At 38.6% G+C, this 18,884-nt stretch overlaps 1 protein-coding gene across 8 annotated transcripts in view; it reads left to right on the plus strand.

Annotated features, from left to right (window-relative positions):
- Positions 1-18,884, plus strand: part of OSBPL9 (oxysterol binding protein like 9) — a 185,279-nt gene that overhangs the window by 63,225 nt on the left and 103,170 nt on the right. For 6 of the 8 annotated variants that reach the window (XM_025355157.1, XM_025355132.1, XM_025355140.1 and 3 more), the window contains one exon: positions 8,945-9,023. The exons of the other annotated variants lie outside the window; for them this stretch is intronic. In XM_025355157.1, the coding sequence (XP_025210942.1) occupies positions 8,945-9,023 (79 nt within the window). The remainder of the gene's footprint in view (positions 1-8,944; positions 9,024-18,884) is intronic. 8 annotated transcript variants of the gene reach the window in all.

The following is an 18,884-nucleotide window of genomic DNA, read 5'->3' on the forward strand; positions in this document are numbered from 1 at the left end:
AATGTGATACACAAAAACCAATTTCAGATGTATAAGAGGTATAAGATGAAATTTTAAACTTAGAAAAAAAGCATAGGTGATATCTTTATGATGTCGAGATAGAGCAGAAAGCATAAACCACAATGGCAAATATTTGTGGATTTGACAACATTCAAAATTTAAAACCTTTGAACAAAAAAAGATACCACAGTAAAAGGGAAAAGACAGCTCATGGACAGAAGAGAAAATACTTACATCAATTGGCAAAGGATTAATATTCCGTGTACATATAAATAACTCCTGCATATTAATAAAGAAGACCAAAAAAATCCCCCCAAATGCATACAAATCGGTAAAAAAGACAAAAGAATACTCAAAATGTAGACAAGTTACATACTTTCAATTCATGTAAGGGGGAACAAGAAGGTAAAATGTTGAATGCAAAAGCAAAGCAAATTGTTTACCAATCTGTTACTGGCACCTAGGACAGTGCCTAAAAATTCAATAAATACTTGTTGAATCAATGAATGAATGATGCTAAAGTAGGTCCTCCATGCAGCGTCTTCTTTAGTGAGCAGGTTGAACCTCAAGCCATTCTGCTCCCTGCTATATTATTGATTCTCTCACTCCTCTCTAGACCATATGTTCCTCCGGGGCATAGACATGTTTTGTATCCCCTGGCTGTTACTGTTCTTGGTCCAGAATAGGTATTTAGTAAGTTTGTTGAAGTAATTAGTGAATATTGTTTACTGTCACCGTGTCCTGTTAAGAACAGGCTTTAAATCAGGGTTTGCAAGACCTAGAATTCTTCTCCATTTTAGTTGTTGGACCTTTGGCAAACTTAAAAAAATTTTTTTTAAAACTTGAGTCCCAGTTTCTTAATCTCTAAAAAAGAGTAATGACCTGTTCTGCCTAAATCTCAGGGACCATATTTAATTGCACCATGTGAATGCAAGTAGACTTCCAGTGTCATTTAAGCAGTGATGAAAAGTATGTGGTTGTGGAGTTACAATGGGAGTAGCTATGCTGTGTATTCTTAGCACTGTCTACATTCCTTTTAGGAGCCTGTGAGCAATCTGTGTCCCAGAGGAGTCATCATTCTTTTTAATTATCTTTGGAACCAATTCACCAGCCTACTTTTCTCTTCTTTTTGCGAAGGGAGATTGGCCCCAAAATAGCCAGAATTCTGTTTCTTTCCTTTTTTTCCCTCTCAAGCCATGAGAGCAAAACTATCTTTCTGTCTTTGGCATCAGAATGATGATTCATGTCTGAAGTATGTCTGTGTGTATAGAAAAAAAAAAAGGAAAAGAGGGAAAGTCAGCATATTCATCCAGTAGGACAAGATTGTGTAGCTCTAGTTTCTGTTTGGTGCCTTGATAGTGTGACCCTGGAGCAACAGGCACTTTGGTGACCTCAAGTACTGATAGAACTTTAAGAAGTTGACCTTCTGAAACCTTCAGAAAAAAATCATGAGAGGTCACTGAAAGATATATATGTTTATTATGTTGGCGTAATGGGAGTCATAAAAGTGGAGTTGAAAGAAAAACATTGGTATTTTTGTGGGTTAGTATAACAAATAACTTTTCTTAACAACAGAACACCATTTCATATATATATTATCAAAGGGATTTTTGCTCTACCAGATATAAACAAAAAAGTACTCTAGACCCAGATAAAGGGAGAGGAAGGATGTCTCAGGCAGAGGGAACATGTGCAAAAAATGGTGGTAGGAGAGAACTTGGGGCAATTGGTAAACCTTAAGCTATTTAAGTGTAGAATAGAGAGGTAGGCATCCAGCAAATCACTAAGGGCCTTGTAGGCTAGGCTGTGGCGGAAAGTGACCACATCCCTTAAGCCAGAAGTGCTTGAGAATGAAAGGGGGATCTATTCATTATTGAGTCAGGACAACAGGAATAATCCAGGATTGTTCCAGGCAAACCAAGTCGTATGGTCACCTTGTGTGAAGGTCACCTTGATGTGTAACGTATCCTTCAAGGAATGGAAGATTAAAATAAATTATAAACTAAGGATTGGACAGCTGAATAATCTTGACTAAAAGGGAATGAGAGAGGCTAGCCAATTGCTAGATGAAGACATGGAATTGAAAAGGGCTGCTGCTAAAGAGTGTAAAGACTTGAGTCTTGAGTATGTGTAAATGCAGTTGGGAAAAAGAGAGAAAGAGAGAGAGAGAGACAGAGAAGAGAAATAGAGACCAGGAAGAGAGAGACAGAAATTGAAAATTGGCAGGGATATGGGGCATGAGTGTGGAAGGACTGGGTTTTAGATAGAAGAATGGATGCCTTTTTCATTATGATAAGTGGAAAGGAAGCACGCTGGGTTTAGATGCAAGTGAGTCTTCAGGTGGGAGGGCATAGCAGGAAGGTTTAGAATTTTTACCCAATGACTGCTTTTGTTGTTGGGAGTCCTAGCCAATGAATAAAGCAATAAAAGACATATAAGGTATAAGGCTTGGAGTAGAAGTAATAAGACTATTATTCACAGCAACTCAATTGAGCATATGGAAAATCCAAAAGAATCTATAGATATAGCTATTATAATTGAGAATTGAATCTAGCAAGATAACCGGATACAAAGTTACTATATAAAAATCGATGATATTTCTGTATACTGACAACTAGCAATGAGAACATGAATTTTTTGAAATGGAGAACATTTATAATAGCATCAAAAGGCATCAAATTTTTAGGAATAAATATTAACAAAAGATGAGTGAGACCTCTACTCAGGAAATGATAAACATTATTGAAATTAAAAAATGCCTAAATAAATGGCAGTCTATTTATTTAGACTGGCAAATCCCAGTTTATTTCCAGTCATTTGAGTCATTATGCTGGCATGTGTGTGTGTGTGTGTGTGTGTGTGTGTGTGTGTGTGTGTGTGTGTATAATGTGTGTGGCTGACTAAAAATTTATAAAGAGCCAAGAATATCCATTCCTGATTCCTGCCTTCTCAGCCAGCATACAGAACCCAGTAGAAATGGTGATTTGCTTTCATCTGCCCCTTTGGGGATGGCTGGCTATGACTGTGTTGATGATGTTTATTTATTTAAAAAATTTTTTTTAAATTGGAGGATTTACTCTACCTGATATCCAAATGTAAAGCCTTCCAGAAGATAATGTAGGAGAATATTTTCATAGCCTTGGGACTGGGAAAGACTTCTTAAAGGAGATGTAGAAAGCAGAACTATAAAATGGAAAGTCAATACATGGTACTACTTTAAAGTTTAGAATTCTTCATCAAAAGATATCATTATGTGAGTGCAAAAGCAGGCAACAGAGTAGAAGTAGATACTTGCTTAATTTATAACCATTGAAGGGCTCATACCCATGATATAGAAAGAACTACAAGTAATGAGAAAAAGATAGTCCAGTCTTGTCAATGGAGAAGAAACAAACTATTTCACAAAAGAGGATATTCAAATGGTCAAAAACCATGAAAGGATACTTAACCTTGTCAGTTACTAGGGAAGTGGAAATTAAAACCAGTACGAAATGTCACTGCTTACTTGCCGAGAATAACTAAGGTGAAAAAGTGTTAGTGAAGTTAGTGGAACAGTTGAAACTGTCGTATACTGCTGATGGGAGTATAGTTGACACAATCACTTTTGAGGACCGTTTGATAGTATCTCCTAAAACTGATATATGCGTATCCTGTGACCAAGGAAATTTACTCTCCTAGATCTGTATTTAATATAAATATATGTATAACAACAGATATGAATAAGAATATTCATAGGAGCTTTATTCTAATAATATAAAACTGAAAAGAACATAAATGTCCATCCACAATGGAATTGATCATTGTGGATCTATAAGAGGAATGATATATATAGCAATAAAAATGAACAAACTACTGTTTCATACAACAGTATGGATGAATCTTACAAACATGGTGCATGAAAGAAGCCAGACACAAAGAAAAATAAGTGGTATGAGTCCATTTGCATAAAATTCAAAGACAGGGCCAGGCATGATGACTCACACCTGTAATCTCAGCACTTTGAGAGGCTGGATCACTTGAGGCCAGGAGTTTGAGACCAGCTTGGTCAACATGGTGAACGCTGTCTCTACTAAAAATACAAAAATTAGCTGGGTGTGTGGTGGTGCATGCCTGTAATCCCAGTTACTCGGGAAGCTGAGGCACAAATATCACTTGAGTGGAGGCGGAGGTTGCAGTGAGCTGAGATCACGCCACTGCAGTCCAACCTTGGCGACAGAGTGAGACTCTGTCTCAAAAATAAATAAATAAATAAATAAATTCAAAGACTAAACTAATTTAATATATTAGAGCTAAGGATAGTATTTATCTTTGGAATGGAGGGTTGGGTTAATGATTAGGAAGTGTTACAAGGGGAGCTCTTCTGTTCATTGAGCTTGTACACTTATGATTTGTATATATGTTACATTTCAGTGTAGTGTTATTTTCAGGTGAGATAGTATGTGTAAAATGCTTAGTATAATGCTTTACTCATGAAAATGAGTTCAGTTCAATAGCTGGCAGCATTACTGTGGTTTAGTGCTCTGTGATGATAAGATTCACGGCAGTGTTATCCAACAGAACTTTCTGCAGTGATTAAAATGTTCTGTATTTGTGCTGTTCAGTTTCACAGTCAGCCACAAGTGGCTGTTGAACATTTGAAATATGACTAGTGTGACTGAGGGACTTATTTTATTTATTTATTTATTTTTGAGAGAGAGTTTCGCTCTTGTTTCCCAGGCTGGAGTGCAGTGGCGCAGTCTCAGTTCACAGCAACCTCCAACTCCTGGGTTCAAGCGATTCTCCTGCTTCAGTCTCCCGAGTAGCTGGGATTATAGGCATGCGCCACCATGCCCAACTAATTTTGTGTTTTTAGTAGAGATGGGGTTTCTCCATGTTGGTCAGACTGGTCTTGAACTCCCGACCTCAGGTGATCTGCCAGCCTTGGCCTCCCAAAGTGGTGGGATTACAGGCGCGAGCCACTGCACCCAGCCTGAGGGACTTATTTTAAATTTTTGCTTAACTTTAATTAGAACTTAAATACCCAGTATGTGGCCAATGGCTGTTATATTGGACAGTGTGAGTGTAGGGTTTTTGTCATAGGAAATGACTGACGGACAATAGCAATGTAGTTCATTTGAGTCATTCAACAAATCAAGAAACTGAGAGACCAGAACATCAGATCAGTTGTGCATATATACATTGAATAATGCTCAGGATCATGACAAGACCTGATTGGAGTAGGAGACTTAGCTAGGTTCGAGTCTTCAAAGAGCCTTCGGTTAGAGAGGGGAAAGTGCAAAGGCCCAGAAAGTAATGTTTTCTTCCATATAGACTATCTAAAGTACGCAGAGAGAAATGGTTCTGTAGCAGCAACAGGGCAACAGGTGCTCCAGAGAAATGTTTTGTATTTATTTATTTATTTATTTTAAGAGTCTCGCTCTGTCACCCAGGCTGGAGTGCAGTAGTGTGATCTTGGCTCACTGCAATCTCTGCCTTGAAGCAATTCTCCTGCCTCAGCCTCCTGAGTAGCTGGGATTACAGGCATGCGCCACCATGCCCGGCTAATTTTTGTATTTTTAGTAGACACAGGGTTTCAACATATTGACCAGGCTGGTCTTGAACCCCTGACCTCAGGTGATCCGCCCTCCTCGGCCTCTCAAAGTGCTAGGATTACAGGCATGAGCCACTGCGCCTGGCCTCCAGAGAAGTTCTGTACAACAAAACTAGAGTAGTAATGTGGTCATTGGAGATCTGTGAGAGAGAAGTTTGGTGCAGTGAGAGGAAGGAAGCCGGCTTGCAGGAGTGGATGAAAGGTCAAGGTACAGCCAATTTTCAAAAAGCTCCTCTCTGAAAGCAATGTGAGGGGAGGTGGTAGCTAGAGGGAGATGTGGGATTTTGCTTTTGTTTAACAAATAGTGAGAAATAGAGCTTGAGGAGTGACCTTAAAAAGTGAAATTGCTTGATGTTTTTAAAAATTTTAAATATTAAAATAATTATGTTAAAATTTAAAAATTTTAAATAAGTTCCTCAGTCATGCTAGTCATATTTCAGATGTTCAACAGCCACTTGTGGCTAGTGACTATTAAACTGAACAGCACAAATACAGAACATTTTAATCACTGCAGAAAGTTCTGTTGAATAACACTGCCGTCGATCTTGTCATCACAGAGCACTAAACTACAGTGAATAGTTAATGCTGCCAGCTGTTGCACTGAACTCTTTCCATGAGTGAGGTGTGTGGAAGAAATGTTGAAGCTGAATTCGTATGGTGTCTCTGTGAGGTGGGGCAGAAGGAAGCTGGGTGACGATAGTGGAAATGTTGGTTCGGCCAGATTTTGAACATCCTTGAATGACATTATGAAGTAATGGTGACTTTATCTGTTAGTTCGTAGAGAGCCAAGGAAGGTTTTAAACATGTGAGTCTCCAATAAGAGTCTGTGCTTTAGAACTACTACTCCAGCAGTAGCAAGGACTGTGAACTAACTGTAAAGTGTCCAGACTGAAGGCAGGCAGATTGTTATCAAACAAGAAACAATGAAAGCCTGAATTACAGAAGTAGCAGAGAGGATGGAGACGAGTTGATGCTTCAGAGTTGAGAGGTAGAATGAGCACAACCTAGTTGTGCAGACCTGGAGGTTTCTACCGGAGTTGACTAGGAGACTTGGTGAGCTTACATTTGGGTTCTTAATTAAGGAACTCAAAAGAAAGAATAGGCATTTGAGAGTGGAGTGAGTTGCAACAGCTTTGTTGAGATATAATACACATACTATGCAATTTATCCACTTGGAGTATACAATTTATGTTTTTAGTATATTCACAGAGTTGTTCAACCATCATCGTAGTCAATTTTAGAATGTTGTCATCCCCTTGTAAAAAACCTGGTATACCCGTTAGCAGCCATTCCCCATTTCACCCCAACCCTCCCAGCACTAAACAACCACTAATCTACTTTCAGTCTATGAATTTGCCTATTCTGGACTTTTTTTTGTAAGTAGAATCATGTAACATGTGATCCTTAGTGACTAGCTTCTTTCACTTAGCATACTGTTTTCAAGGTTCATCCAGATAGAGATAACTTTTCGCCTTGTATTATAGTCACCTCTTTGTGTGTTTTATTTCCTGTATTGGATATAAGTGCCTTGAAGGCATATATTCCAGAGCTGTATATAGCATATATTTTGGTATTTAGTTATGACTCAGGAAATATTTGATACATCACAAGTTAGAAGGTTAACTCAGTTAACCACAAATTACGTTAACCAGAATGAGCTGTTTCTGCATGTGCTTACCCACTGAAGTATGTCTGTATTTGCTGTCATGGAATAGCTAGGTACCATGCCAATGGTGATCTGGTACTGGATCTGCTGTTAACTCTTTGTGTGACCTTGGGCAAGTCATTATACTCTCTGGAGACGCTTTCCATATTTGAAAATGGAGATAAAATTTCGTACCCCATCTGACACTGAGGAATAAGTAAAGTAATTCAAGTAGATAGAATTTGGATAGAGTTGGGGTTCATCCAGATAGCTTCAGGGCAAGAAATGAATAAATGTTTGATCCTATTCCCTAATATTCCTGGTATAGGAATAGTCCCCCTATGTAGCCTTTTTTCATGGGATTAGGTATTTTGTCACCTTGAGTCATTTCAGCTCCCATTGTCAAGGTCTGTGGTTTTATCCACGGCATACTGCTTCTCTTATCACCAACCTGAGACATTTGACCTATTCTGTGTTCTCTAGTCTTTCTCTCTGGAATACCTAAGATGCTTATTTCTTAAGGACATTGACAAGTAGATTCCCTATTTAGCTTAGTTTTCTGTCTCTTCCTTTAATTCCTGTTGTCTTCACAGAATGCATATAGTTGAATATTAAGAAAAGGGGGCCAGGTGTGGTGGGGCACTCCTGTAATTCCAGCACTTTGGGAGACTGAGGCAGGCAGATCACTTGAGGTCAGGAGTTCAAGACCAGCCTGGCCAACAAGATGAAACCCCGTCTCTACTAAAAATACAAAAATTAGCCAGGTGTGGTGGCACATGCCTGTAATCCCAGCTACTTGGGAGGCTGAGGCAGAAGAATCGCTTGAACCTGGGAGGTGGAGGTTGCAGTGAGCTGAGATCGTGCCACTGCACTCCAGCCTGGGTGACAGCCTGGGCAACAGGGTGAGACTGTCTCAAAAAATAATAATAAAAAATATTTTTTAAAAGGGTGAAAACCTACCCAGTCCGCCTTCCCAAAACAGACTATAAATTCAGTTCCCCATTGTGTGTGCCTGCCCACCCCCAGTTTGGAGAGTTGTTCGTGCTCTTATTTAGAAACATATACTAAGTATGTACTTAAGTGCCATGTATCAAATGAAATAGTCCTTGATTTCTAAGATCTCATAGTGGTTCAGTAGGAAGACGCTGACATATGAACAGATAATCACAGTATACTGTGAAAAATGCTCTTGCAGGGCAATGTACAAGTGGTTATGGGAGCACCTGGAAGAAGGGTTGGGACAGTGTTTTGAAGCAAATGTCACCTGGCATTTCTACACTAACAAGTATATACTGTCGCAGAAGCAGCCTGATGAAGAGCACCTGCCTTCTTTCAGCCTTACAACAACCTGGTGAGGTGTAGGTTTTTGACTCCCTTTTTAGAGAGCATTCTGAAGTTCAGAAAGGCTCAGTGGCTGGCTCTTAAACACAGATTCTAGATTCAGCTTCTGTGTTTGTCCCCTCCCCCTCCCAGCACATCTATGCCCGTCAGGAAGGCATAGAGTGTACCTATGTATGGTACTAGAGTGTCCTGCCAGCTCCTCTCTTTAGTTCTTTCTCTTTAAGCAAAACTAGAGTCTCAGATCCTCTTTTCTGTGTCTAGCCTGCTTCCAGTGCCGTTGGTGCATTGAGTATTCCAGGGCTGTAGCAGTAGTGAATATTGCTGATGTCATTGTTTGCCTTATTGGGATTTTGCTCTTTGTTTCACAGGGAGCTGTGATTGGTATAGACGATGAGGACGACAGCACCTTCACAATAACTGTTGATCAGAAAACCTTCCATTTCCAGGGTGAGCTGAAAGAAGAGATTCTTTCTCTTCATAGTCCCATCTGCTTCTTTTCTTCTCTTTTGGGTTGTTTGCTGGATGACTTGAATGGTTTTGCAACTGATCCTGCATGAACGAGTGCATAGGAACATCCTGGATGAAGTGGTACTGCAGGTTAGGCAGGGATTTGTATCTGCAGTGGATATAGATCGATTTGAAACGACTGTGGATCTGGCTGCAGTTGGAGATGAAAAATTTTAAAGGATAAAAATCAGTGAAGGGAGAGAGTAATGGGCTGCTGCTGCTGCTGGCTTGTGTTTACAGAAGGTTGCTGATCTTCTTTATCAAGGAGTATGGTTCTGCTTCTGCATGAAGAGTCTAAAGACTGATTGTGAAGGTTGCAGTGTTTGTCTGTGTAAAACACAAAATATAAATTAAATTGAAGCTTAGTGGCAACCTTTGGCTTAAAGGTTTTGCTCTGCTTCAAGAATTACAAGTTTGCATTCATTTCATCTGTATTTCTGTGTTTTGTCTGCCAGCCATCATTTCTCTATTATCCTTTTTATAGTCAAATGCCATCTGCCACTGCTGTGTTTCGGCATTGCATGCTATGGTTCACCGGTAGAAAGGGTAAGGTACTGTATGATCATTCTCATTTCATCTTGCTTTGAAAACTCTAAACCAGCAAATAAAAGTCCATTTTAATGATCCTGTCCTAAAGTACCTCTTGTCTGTTAGGAGTGACTATTAGTTTTAGTATTAATGGTTTTGTTATTTTGCCTTTCCAGAGTAATCTCTCTTTTATGTTTAGAGCAGTCCAAGAAACTTAGAAATGAAAAGATTTGGAGAGGTTAGCACTTTCTCTCAACTACAAGTAGCAGTACACTGTTAGAGATGCTAGGTATGCCAAGATAAGTAAATATTAAATACATTTACTGCTTAAAAATGTTTTGGTTATGAAGTCTAACAGAGGCCAGATATGTTATATGAGGTGTTTAGGCAGCTGTTGTCTTTTTGTGCTAGGATAGTGAATTGCAGTTATTTTTCTTCATTGTCTTGTTTCAGAAATTGACAGATAGTAATGAAAGATGCAAATTATATCCAACAAACATAAACCAGTGTACTCAATAGTGATATCTCTAATGCTTCTTCCACATATCCTTAAAGTATTTACTGTGTTTGATGATATTATTTATTCAGAGCTGCTTTAATAATGATGCTGTCCTGAAATTCTCTACTATATTTAACTTTATAAAACATTTTAAATCCTATTATGAAAGTCCAGAGTTTTTATTTTTAGGTTAAATATGTAATGCTTATAAATCAAAGCAGATAATTCCTACACTCTGGAACTCTTTACTTGAATACAGTTGAATATTTTAATGCATTTCAAGAAAGAGCTGCTGGGTGCAGGTAAGGCTGCAGTATGGAATTCTCTTCTCTGCAGTTACTAAGAAGGAGACACCTCCTTTGGATCCTCAGAAGCTGCATCTCTACCTTCTGATTTACTTTTAAATTATTTATGTCCCCATTGGCACTCTCATACTTATTTGGCTTATAAAACAAGGAATTTTCCTAAGGAAGGATTTAAATGATAAGAGTTATGCACATTTTAAAAATTGATTCATAGTTCTGAAACTGCCAGAATAATTAGTTTATTTTCTATTGTAGTAGTTATGGGAGTCTTAGCGTGAGATCTGGGTTTTGCAAAGAATTTGGTAAGACTGTATTTTTGTTGTTGTTGTTGTTAATGAGAGCTATTTCACATTCATAGGTCCTTTATCATAAAATCCCTGCAAATTTGATAAAAAGTTATCAATGCCTGAGAGATCTTAAATTCTTGATTAGAATTGAAAGCAAATTTTAGCTATATACATGAACATATGTTTAAATGTGCTGAAGTTTTCGTTGAATACACTAGTTTTTTTTTTTTTAAGCAAATGAAATATCAGTTGATGCATTTATAAAACAAATTCTACTGTCAACTATTAAAGGGAAAGCTAGAGTTTGTTCGGATACATTCATTTATTCATTCAACATCTATTTTAGACATTATTCTGGGGATACAGTGGCATACAAAACAGATAAAACTCCTTGCCCTTTGGGTCATCCATTCCAGGAAAGGAGAAAGGTAATCAATACGATCAACACAATAAGTTAGTAAAATATAAGTAAATGAGAGTGATAAGTCCTGGGGAGAAAAAAATAAAATAGGAAAGGAGAAAATTAAATAGAAGTGAGATTGTGGAGAGAGGGGAGGTGTTGAAATTTTAAATAGGGTAGCTAGGGAAAGACTCACTGAGATGGTGCCTTTTAGTGAAGAGCTGAAGAAAGTGAGGGAACAAAGTATATGGCTATGTTGGTGGGGGAGGTGGGGTGAATAGTCGTTTCTCTGCCTGGAATGACGTACCCACCCTGCCTCCCTCCACAACACTGTCACATACTTTGTTTTGTTTTTCTTTTTCTAGTTTATAGTCATATATTTGAAGAGCAGCTGGAGGCCAGCTCTGGTTGGAGTGCAGGTAACCATGCGGGGAGAGTAATGGGGAATGAAATCTGAGAGGACACAGGAAGTCCAACCATATGAGACCTTTATAAGGGCATTGAATTTGACTAAGATAAAAGGCCATTAGAAGGTTTTGAGCAGAGGAGTGACATGGTGTGATTTATGTTTTAACAGGATGGCTCTGGCCACTGTGTTAGGAGTAAAATTCAGAGGGGCAAGGACAGAAGTAGGGAAACTATTTCTGCAGTAGGAGGCTGTTGTAAACCAGAAGAGAGGTGGTAGTGGCTCCCACATGGTAGCAGTGGAGATGGGGAGATAGTGAGAAGTGGTCGAATTGTGTGTATGTTTAATCACCTTTATTGAGGTGTAATTACACCATATATTGAGGTGTAAAATGTACACAATATATAGTTATGCAGTTTAATCAGTTTATTTACTCATAACTACCACCACACTCAAGATATAGATTCCATCATTCCTTTATGCTCCTGTCAGTCAGTCCCCAGCCCCAGCCCCTGGCCCCAGGCAACCACTTATCTGCTTTCTCTCATTGTGGAATAGGTGTTTTGTTTGGAGAATTTCACATAAATGGAATCATACAGTATGTACTTTCTTCTCTGGCTTTATTTTAGGTCAGCATAATGTTTTTAAGATTCATCTATGTTGTTGCATATATTAATAGTTCCTTTTATGTTGCTAAGTAATACTCTGTTGTATGATAGTATATTTATTCTGAAGGTTTAGCTGTAGCATATGACAGAAAGACAAGTCTAGGTCGAGTAAAAAAATGGAGTTGCCATTAACTGAAATGGAAGATCGCAGGAGGAACTAGTTTTGGGAGGGCGAGGGAAATGTGGGCATCGGAGCTTAGCTTTGGACATGTTTACTAAACAAGTTTTAAATGTCCACCAAATAGGCAAATGGAGATGTCAAGTAGGCAGTTGGAGTTCAGTGGAAAAGTGTGGGCTGCAGAAATAGAGTTACGAGTCATTGGCACGTAGATGGTATTTAAAGCCACAAGAATTTGGGAATAAATGTTGAGAGAAAAGAGGTCCAACTGCCGAGCCCTGGGGCACTCAAACATTTATTGAGAGGGTGCATGATGAGGTAAAACCGGCGAAAGAGGTTGAGAAGAAGCAACCAAAAAGGAGGAGGAAAATCAAATGAATGTGGTACCCTGGAAGCCACAAGAAAAGGTGTTTCTAGGAGGAAAGAAGGATCAGCGACTATGTCAAATGCTCCTGACAGATCAAAGAAGATGAGGATTGAGAAATGATTATAGGATTTAATAATGAGAAGTTTATTGGTAACCTTGAGAAGAGTGATTTTAAGATAGGAGTAGAAACAATACATTCAAGGTTTGTTTGTTTTTTTTGAGATGGAGTCTCGCTCTGTCACCCAGGCTGGAGTGCAGTGGCCGGATCTCAGCTCACTGCAAGCTCCGCCTCCCAGGTTTACGCCATTCTCCTGCCTCAGCCTCCCGAGCAGCTGGGACTACAGGCGCCCGCCACCTCGCCCGGCTAGTTTTTTTGTATTTTTAGTAGAGACGGGGTTTCACCGTGTTAGCCAGGATGGTCTCGATCTCCTGACCTCATGATCCGCCCGTCTCGGCCTCCCAAAGTGCTGGGATTACAGGCTTGAGCCACCGCGCCGGGCCGCATTCAAGTTTTAATGTAAAGGGAAGATGAGAAATACAGCAGTAACTGGAAGGGGAAATGGGAGCAAGGGAGCTTTTGTTTTGTTTTTGTAGGATAAGAGAAATAATAGCATTTCTATGTTGTTGGCAGTGATTCAGTAAAGAGGGAAGAATTGATGATGCAAGAGAGAAAGGAGAGAGTTGCTGGATCAATGTCGTGGAGAAAGCAAGAGAGGATGGGATCTAACACACATGTGGGAGCAGTGTCTTTGGCTTGGAGCATGGGCAGTTTATCAATAGTATTGTAACATAGCTGTGGTTGTTGATGAGACCTTAAATAGATTAAAGCAGTGGTAATAGGGAGGAAAATGGACTAGATTTGAGATTTTTAAAAATCTGTAGGAACTGGGGCACAGTGGTATGCACCTGTAGTTCTAGCTATTCAGGAGGCTGAGGCCAGAAGACCACTGGAGCCCAGGAGTTTAAGACTGTAGCATTCTATGATCATACCTGTGCATAGCCACTGCACTCCAGCCTGGGCAATATAGTGATGCCTTGTCTCTAAAAAAGTTTTTAATCTGTAGGAACTGGTAATTGCTCGGAAATGGGAGGTGAGAGAATTTGGGTACTAAGGGTGATGCTCTTGGCTTGGCTTATTGTTGGATGTTGTCAACATCTCTCTCTCTCTCTCTTTCTCTCCCTCTCTTTCTTTCTGCCTTGCTTTGTCACCCAGGCTGGAGTGTAGTGGCATGAACTGCAGCCTCGACTTCCTGGGCTCAAGTGATCCTCCCATCTCAGCCTCCAGAGTAGCTGGAAGTACTAAAAAATTTAGTCTACACCACCATGGCCAACTAATTTTTTATTTTTTTAATAAAAAATTTTTATTTTAATAGTGAGTTATTTTTTGAGTTAAAATTTATGTATGTTTAATCAACTTACTGAGGTATAACTCACTGTGTTGCCAGGACTGGTCTTGAACTCCTGGGCTCAAGCGATCTTCCTGCCTTAGCCTCCCAAAGTGCTGGAATTTCAGGTGTTAGCCATTGTGCCTCACCGTCAGCATCTGAAATAGAGAATATAGGAGATCAGAGGTAGTGGTGAGGGACCTCTTATGTTTAAGGTATCTGTGGGACACACAGATGATGGTAATTGGATCTGAGTCTGGGCTGGAAATGGAGATTTGAGGTCGTCGGCATACTGCTGGTAGGTAGAACTAGCAGTTGAAAATATGAATGCCTAACGGCTAGGCAGGTAAGTACAGTCAAGTGCTGCATAAGGACATTTAAGTCAACGATGGACCACATATATGATGGTGGTTCTGTAAGATTATAATACCATATTTTTACTGTACTTTTTCTATGTTTAGATACACAAATACTTACCGTAAATTGTGTTGTAGTTGCCCTCAGTATTGAGTCCAGTAACATACTCTACGGCAGGGCATCAAATCTTTTGGCTTCCCTGGGCCACATTGGAAGAAGAATTGCTTGGGTCACACATAAAATACACTAATGATAGCTGATGAGCTAAAAAAGAAAGTTACAAAAAAACCTCATAATGTTTTAAGAAAGTTTATGAATTTGTATTGGGTTGCATTCAAAGCCATCCTGTGCCACATGCAGCCTGTGGGCCGCAGATTGGACAAGCTTGCAGGTTTATAGCCTAGGAATGATAGCCAAACCCTATAGCTTAGGTGTGTAGTAGGCTTTACCATCTAGGTTCATGTACTGATGTTTGCACAGTGATGAAATTGCCTAATGATGTATTTCTCAGGACACATTTCTCAGAGCAGATTCCAGTCATTAAGCAGTGCATAACTGTAAATGAGTTAAGAGTATGGCTGTGTAAAGATGCAAGTTGGAGAGGTCATACCCTGTGTAAAAGGGATAGGTGCCACTTAGTTCCAGACAGTTGTAGGCTTGGAATGTTCACCCATTGTTGTCAGCTCATCCTTTTTTTTTCAAGAGAAGCCAGAAATTTAATTATTATTTTTGTGTGTGTGTGCGTGAATGGGGTTGAGTGTGTGTGTGTGTGAACTCTCCAGTTTTAGGAACAATTTTTTATGTAGACCAAATAAAATGCATCTATGGGCTAGATAAAACCTTTGGATTTTTAGTCTTTGATTAAAGCCATGGTAGTAGTGAGTGTTATCCTTCTGGAAGATCAGAGTGAGAAGAGAGCTGATGATTAAACCTTGGATCACACTAGGGTAGAACTGCTAACAGGCTCAGAGGAATGATCAGAGAGGTTAGGATGAAAGCTATTAGCTTCAACCATATGAAATTACTGTTTTTTACAGGTGAAAAGTAGCTGCATATCAGCAGTTCATATAGCTCAATCTAATAGAAGACTAGTTCATATTAATAATTAGAAAAAAACATTATTTGAATTTTACCTTCAAATGAAATTGTATCTGTTTAATGATTTTATATATATCATTCATAATGTTACTGATAATATATTGGGGTAATAATAATAATAATGGCTAATATTTATTGAGTGTTTATTTTATGAGTTTTAACTGAATAGTGCCTACCATAAAATAAACATTTTAACTCATGCAGTTTTCACAACCTTATGAGGTAGGTACTGTTATACTATTAGTGCTTTTATTTTATTGATTAGAAAACTGGGCGCCACCGACACATAGCTAATATAAGACAGAACTGAAATTTGAACACAAACAATTGTACCTAAAGCCATTTTACTCTTCGTTGTTATAAAATATATTGTAGAGATTCGTCAACTAGCTTATAATTAACATCTATCAGAAAAGGAATTAAGAGGCCGGGCATGGTGGCTCACATCTGTAATCCCAGCACTTTGGGAGACTGAGGTGGGTGAATCACTTGAGACCAGGAGTTTGAGACCAGCCTGGCCAACATGGTGAAACCCCGTCTCTACTACAAATATAAAAAATTAGCCAGTTATGGTGGTGCGTGCTGTAGTCCCAGCTACTCAGGAGGCTAAGGCAGGAGAATTGCTTGAACTGGGAGGCGGAGGTTGCAGTGAGCCGAGATGCTGCCATTGCACCCCTGCCTGGTTAACAGAGTGAGATGCTTTCTCAAAAAAAAAAAGAAAAGAAAAAAAAAAAAGAAAAGAAATTAATGTATAAAAAGGAACTCTAAATTACAATGCAGTTTAATGCAATTAAAAAATTTGATGCTAATTAGCTGGGAGTGGTGGTGATGTGCCTGTAATCCCAGCTACTCAGGAAGCTGAGGTGGGAGGATGGCTTGAACTTGGGAGGCAAAGATTTCAGTAAGCCGAGATTGCGCCACTGTACTCCAGCCTGGGCGACAGAGCAAGACTCCATATAAAAAAAAAAAATCGACAATGACCACAAAAATGATAATTATGTGAAGTGATACATTTGTTAATTGGCTAGATCAAACCATTCCACAATGTATATACACTTCAAAATATGTTGTACGTGATAAATACAATTTTAAAAATCACAAAAAAACCCAATTTGGCATTGTTAATGTTCTACATGTTCCATTACTTCGTAGAAATATTAGTGGCGGTATTGGTGTTGGTGGTAGTGGTAACAACTACTATTACTACTACTAAATAAATGTTATGAACCAGGCACTGTGTAACAGGCACTGTACATTACTTACGTAATTCCTAAATTCCATAGCCTGTGAGATAGCTTTATGTCTAGTTTTAGAGTTAGAGTAACTGAGTTTCAGAGAAGCTAAGTGGCAGAGCCAAGATTCATGCCCATGTAGGTCTACATCAGGGATTCTCAAAGTGTGGTTCCCGACCAGAGGGTCAGCATCACCTGGGAACTTGTTAGAAATGCAGATTCTTGAGCTCTGCGCCTCACTTGCTGAATCAGAAACTTTGGGAATGGGTCCGCTCTAGTGATTCTAATGCACTCTTAAGTTGAGAACCATGTGTCTGGATCCAATGGTTTAACATGTTATTCCAGTTTACCCTCATAACAACCACTTACACATAAGAAGGAATTGTCCTCAATTTATAGATAAAGAGAAGTGAGACACAGAGGTAAGCGATTTGCCCTTGAATTTGGGTTGTCTGTATGTCCTAACCTATATATTAGGCAAGTCTTGCCTTAAGCAAATCTGATGTGTGAAAAACAAATACAATTTTAAAGATAAAAATTAAGGATATATATGTGATTAGTTTTCCATAAAATAATCCTTCATTTTCAAAAGACTTTACAGGGAACTTTTTTTTTTTTTCTCGGTTGCAGTGAGCCGAGATCACACCACTGCACTCCAGCCTGGGCGACAGAGCAAGAGCAAGATTCCGTCTCCAAAAAAGAAAAAAAAAAAAAAATGCAAAATTACTACAAATAAACTAGTTGTTGATGTTATGGTGAAGGAAAGTGTTTAATTCAGAGAAGTTATATTGATCAAGTATATTATGGCAACATCACTGCTACTGCATTAACATCGATCAGTTTAGCAAGGCACATCTGCATCATTAATCATTTAGTAAATTATAAACCGTGGTTGCAGGCTTAAAGGTGTTCTGCTATCTGTACACTATCACTAGTAAACAGAGGTCATTATCAGTAGGACTATTGATTTTAAAAAATTTTCCTCTGTTGTTTCATATTTTTTATTTTCATGTGATAATTCTTCTCCAAAATGAAACCAAATAATAAAATATTTCCACACTTTATGTAAGGGAAGCAAATCAGCTATAACTAATTTTCTAATTAGATTTTATCATTTCAATAGGTGTTAGGAAAATGCTACTGAATTCACATATTGGGAGTTTGTTGTATTATTGAGGAGGGTTGGACCTCACTGATGTACTTTTCTTCTTTATTTGCTTTCTGTACAAGATCCTGCCTAAATATTTGAAGTTATAATCTTTCCAGGTTTAACTAATTATGGACTGTTTGACTTAATAGCTATCAAGGTTAGAGAGGATAGTTTTATTTTTTGTTAATAAAGTACATTTTATTCCAACATTCCATTTTCCATAATTTCTAAGTAGTAAAATTAATACTCACTTTAGAAATTTGGGAAAAGTATGAAGTAGTATAAAGATGATACTAATAATCATTCATAATACTACCACTTGAAGATAATTGTTAGTAGCATGCTTGTGTATTTCCTTCTGATCCTTCAGTTGTTTACAGTAATCCCCTCTTATCTGAGATTTCACTTTACACAGTTTCAGTTACCTGTGGTCAGCTGTGGTCTGAACATACTAAATAGAAAACTCCAGAAATAAACAATTGATAAGTTTTAAATTGCACACTGTTTTGCTCCATCCCACTTGGGTGCAAATCATCCTTTTGTGCCATTATCTATGGTGATGATGCTACCTGCCCATTAGTCACTTACTAAGTAGACTTCTTGGTATCAGATCTGCTGTTGCAGTGTACTGCAGTGTTTGTGTTCAAGTAGCCTTTCTTTTACTTAATAATGGTGCCAAACCACTAGAGTGGTGATGCTGGCATATTGTTAGAATTGTTCTATTTTATTATTAGCTGTTAGTCTTACTGTGCCTAATTTATAAAAGAAACTTTATTATAGGCAAGTATGTAATAGGAAAAAATATATAGTACATATAGGGTTCAATACTATCCACAGTTTCAGGCATCCACTGGGGGTCTTCCTATCATAAAGGGGGACTACTCTGTGTGTGTATGAATGTGTGTTATAAAATTGAGTCATTCTGCCAGCCTGGACCAACATGGCGAAACCCCCCCCTCTGCTAAACATACAAAAATTAGCCCTGTGTGGTGGCTAGCGCC

This window comes from Theropithecus gelada, chromosome 1 (assembly GCF_003255815.1).
Source record: "Theropithecus gelada isolate Dixy chromosome 1, Tgel_1.0, whole genome shotgun sequence".
In the NCBI taxonomy this organism is placed as follows: domain Eukaryota; kingdom Metazoa; phylum Chordata; class Mammalia; order Primates; family Cercopithecidae; genus Theropithecus; species Theropithecus gelada.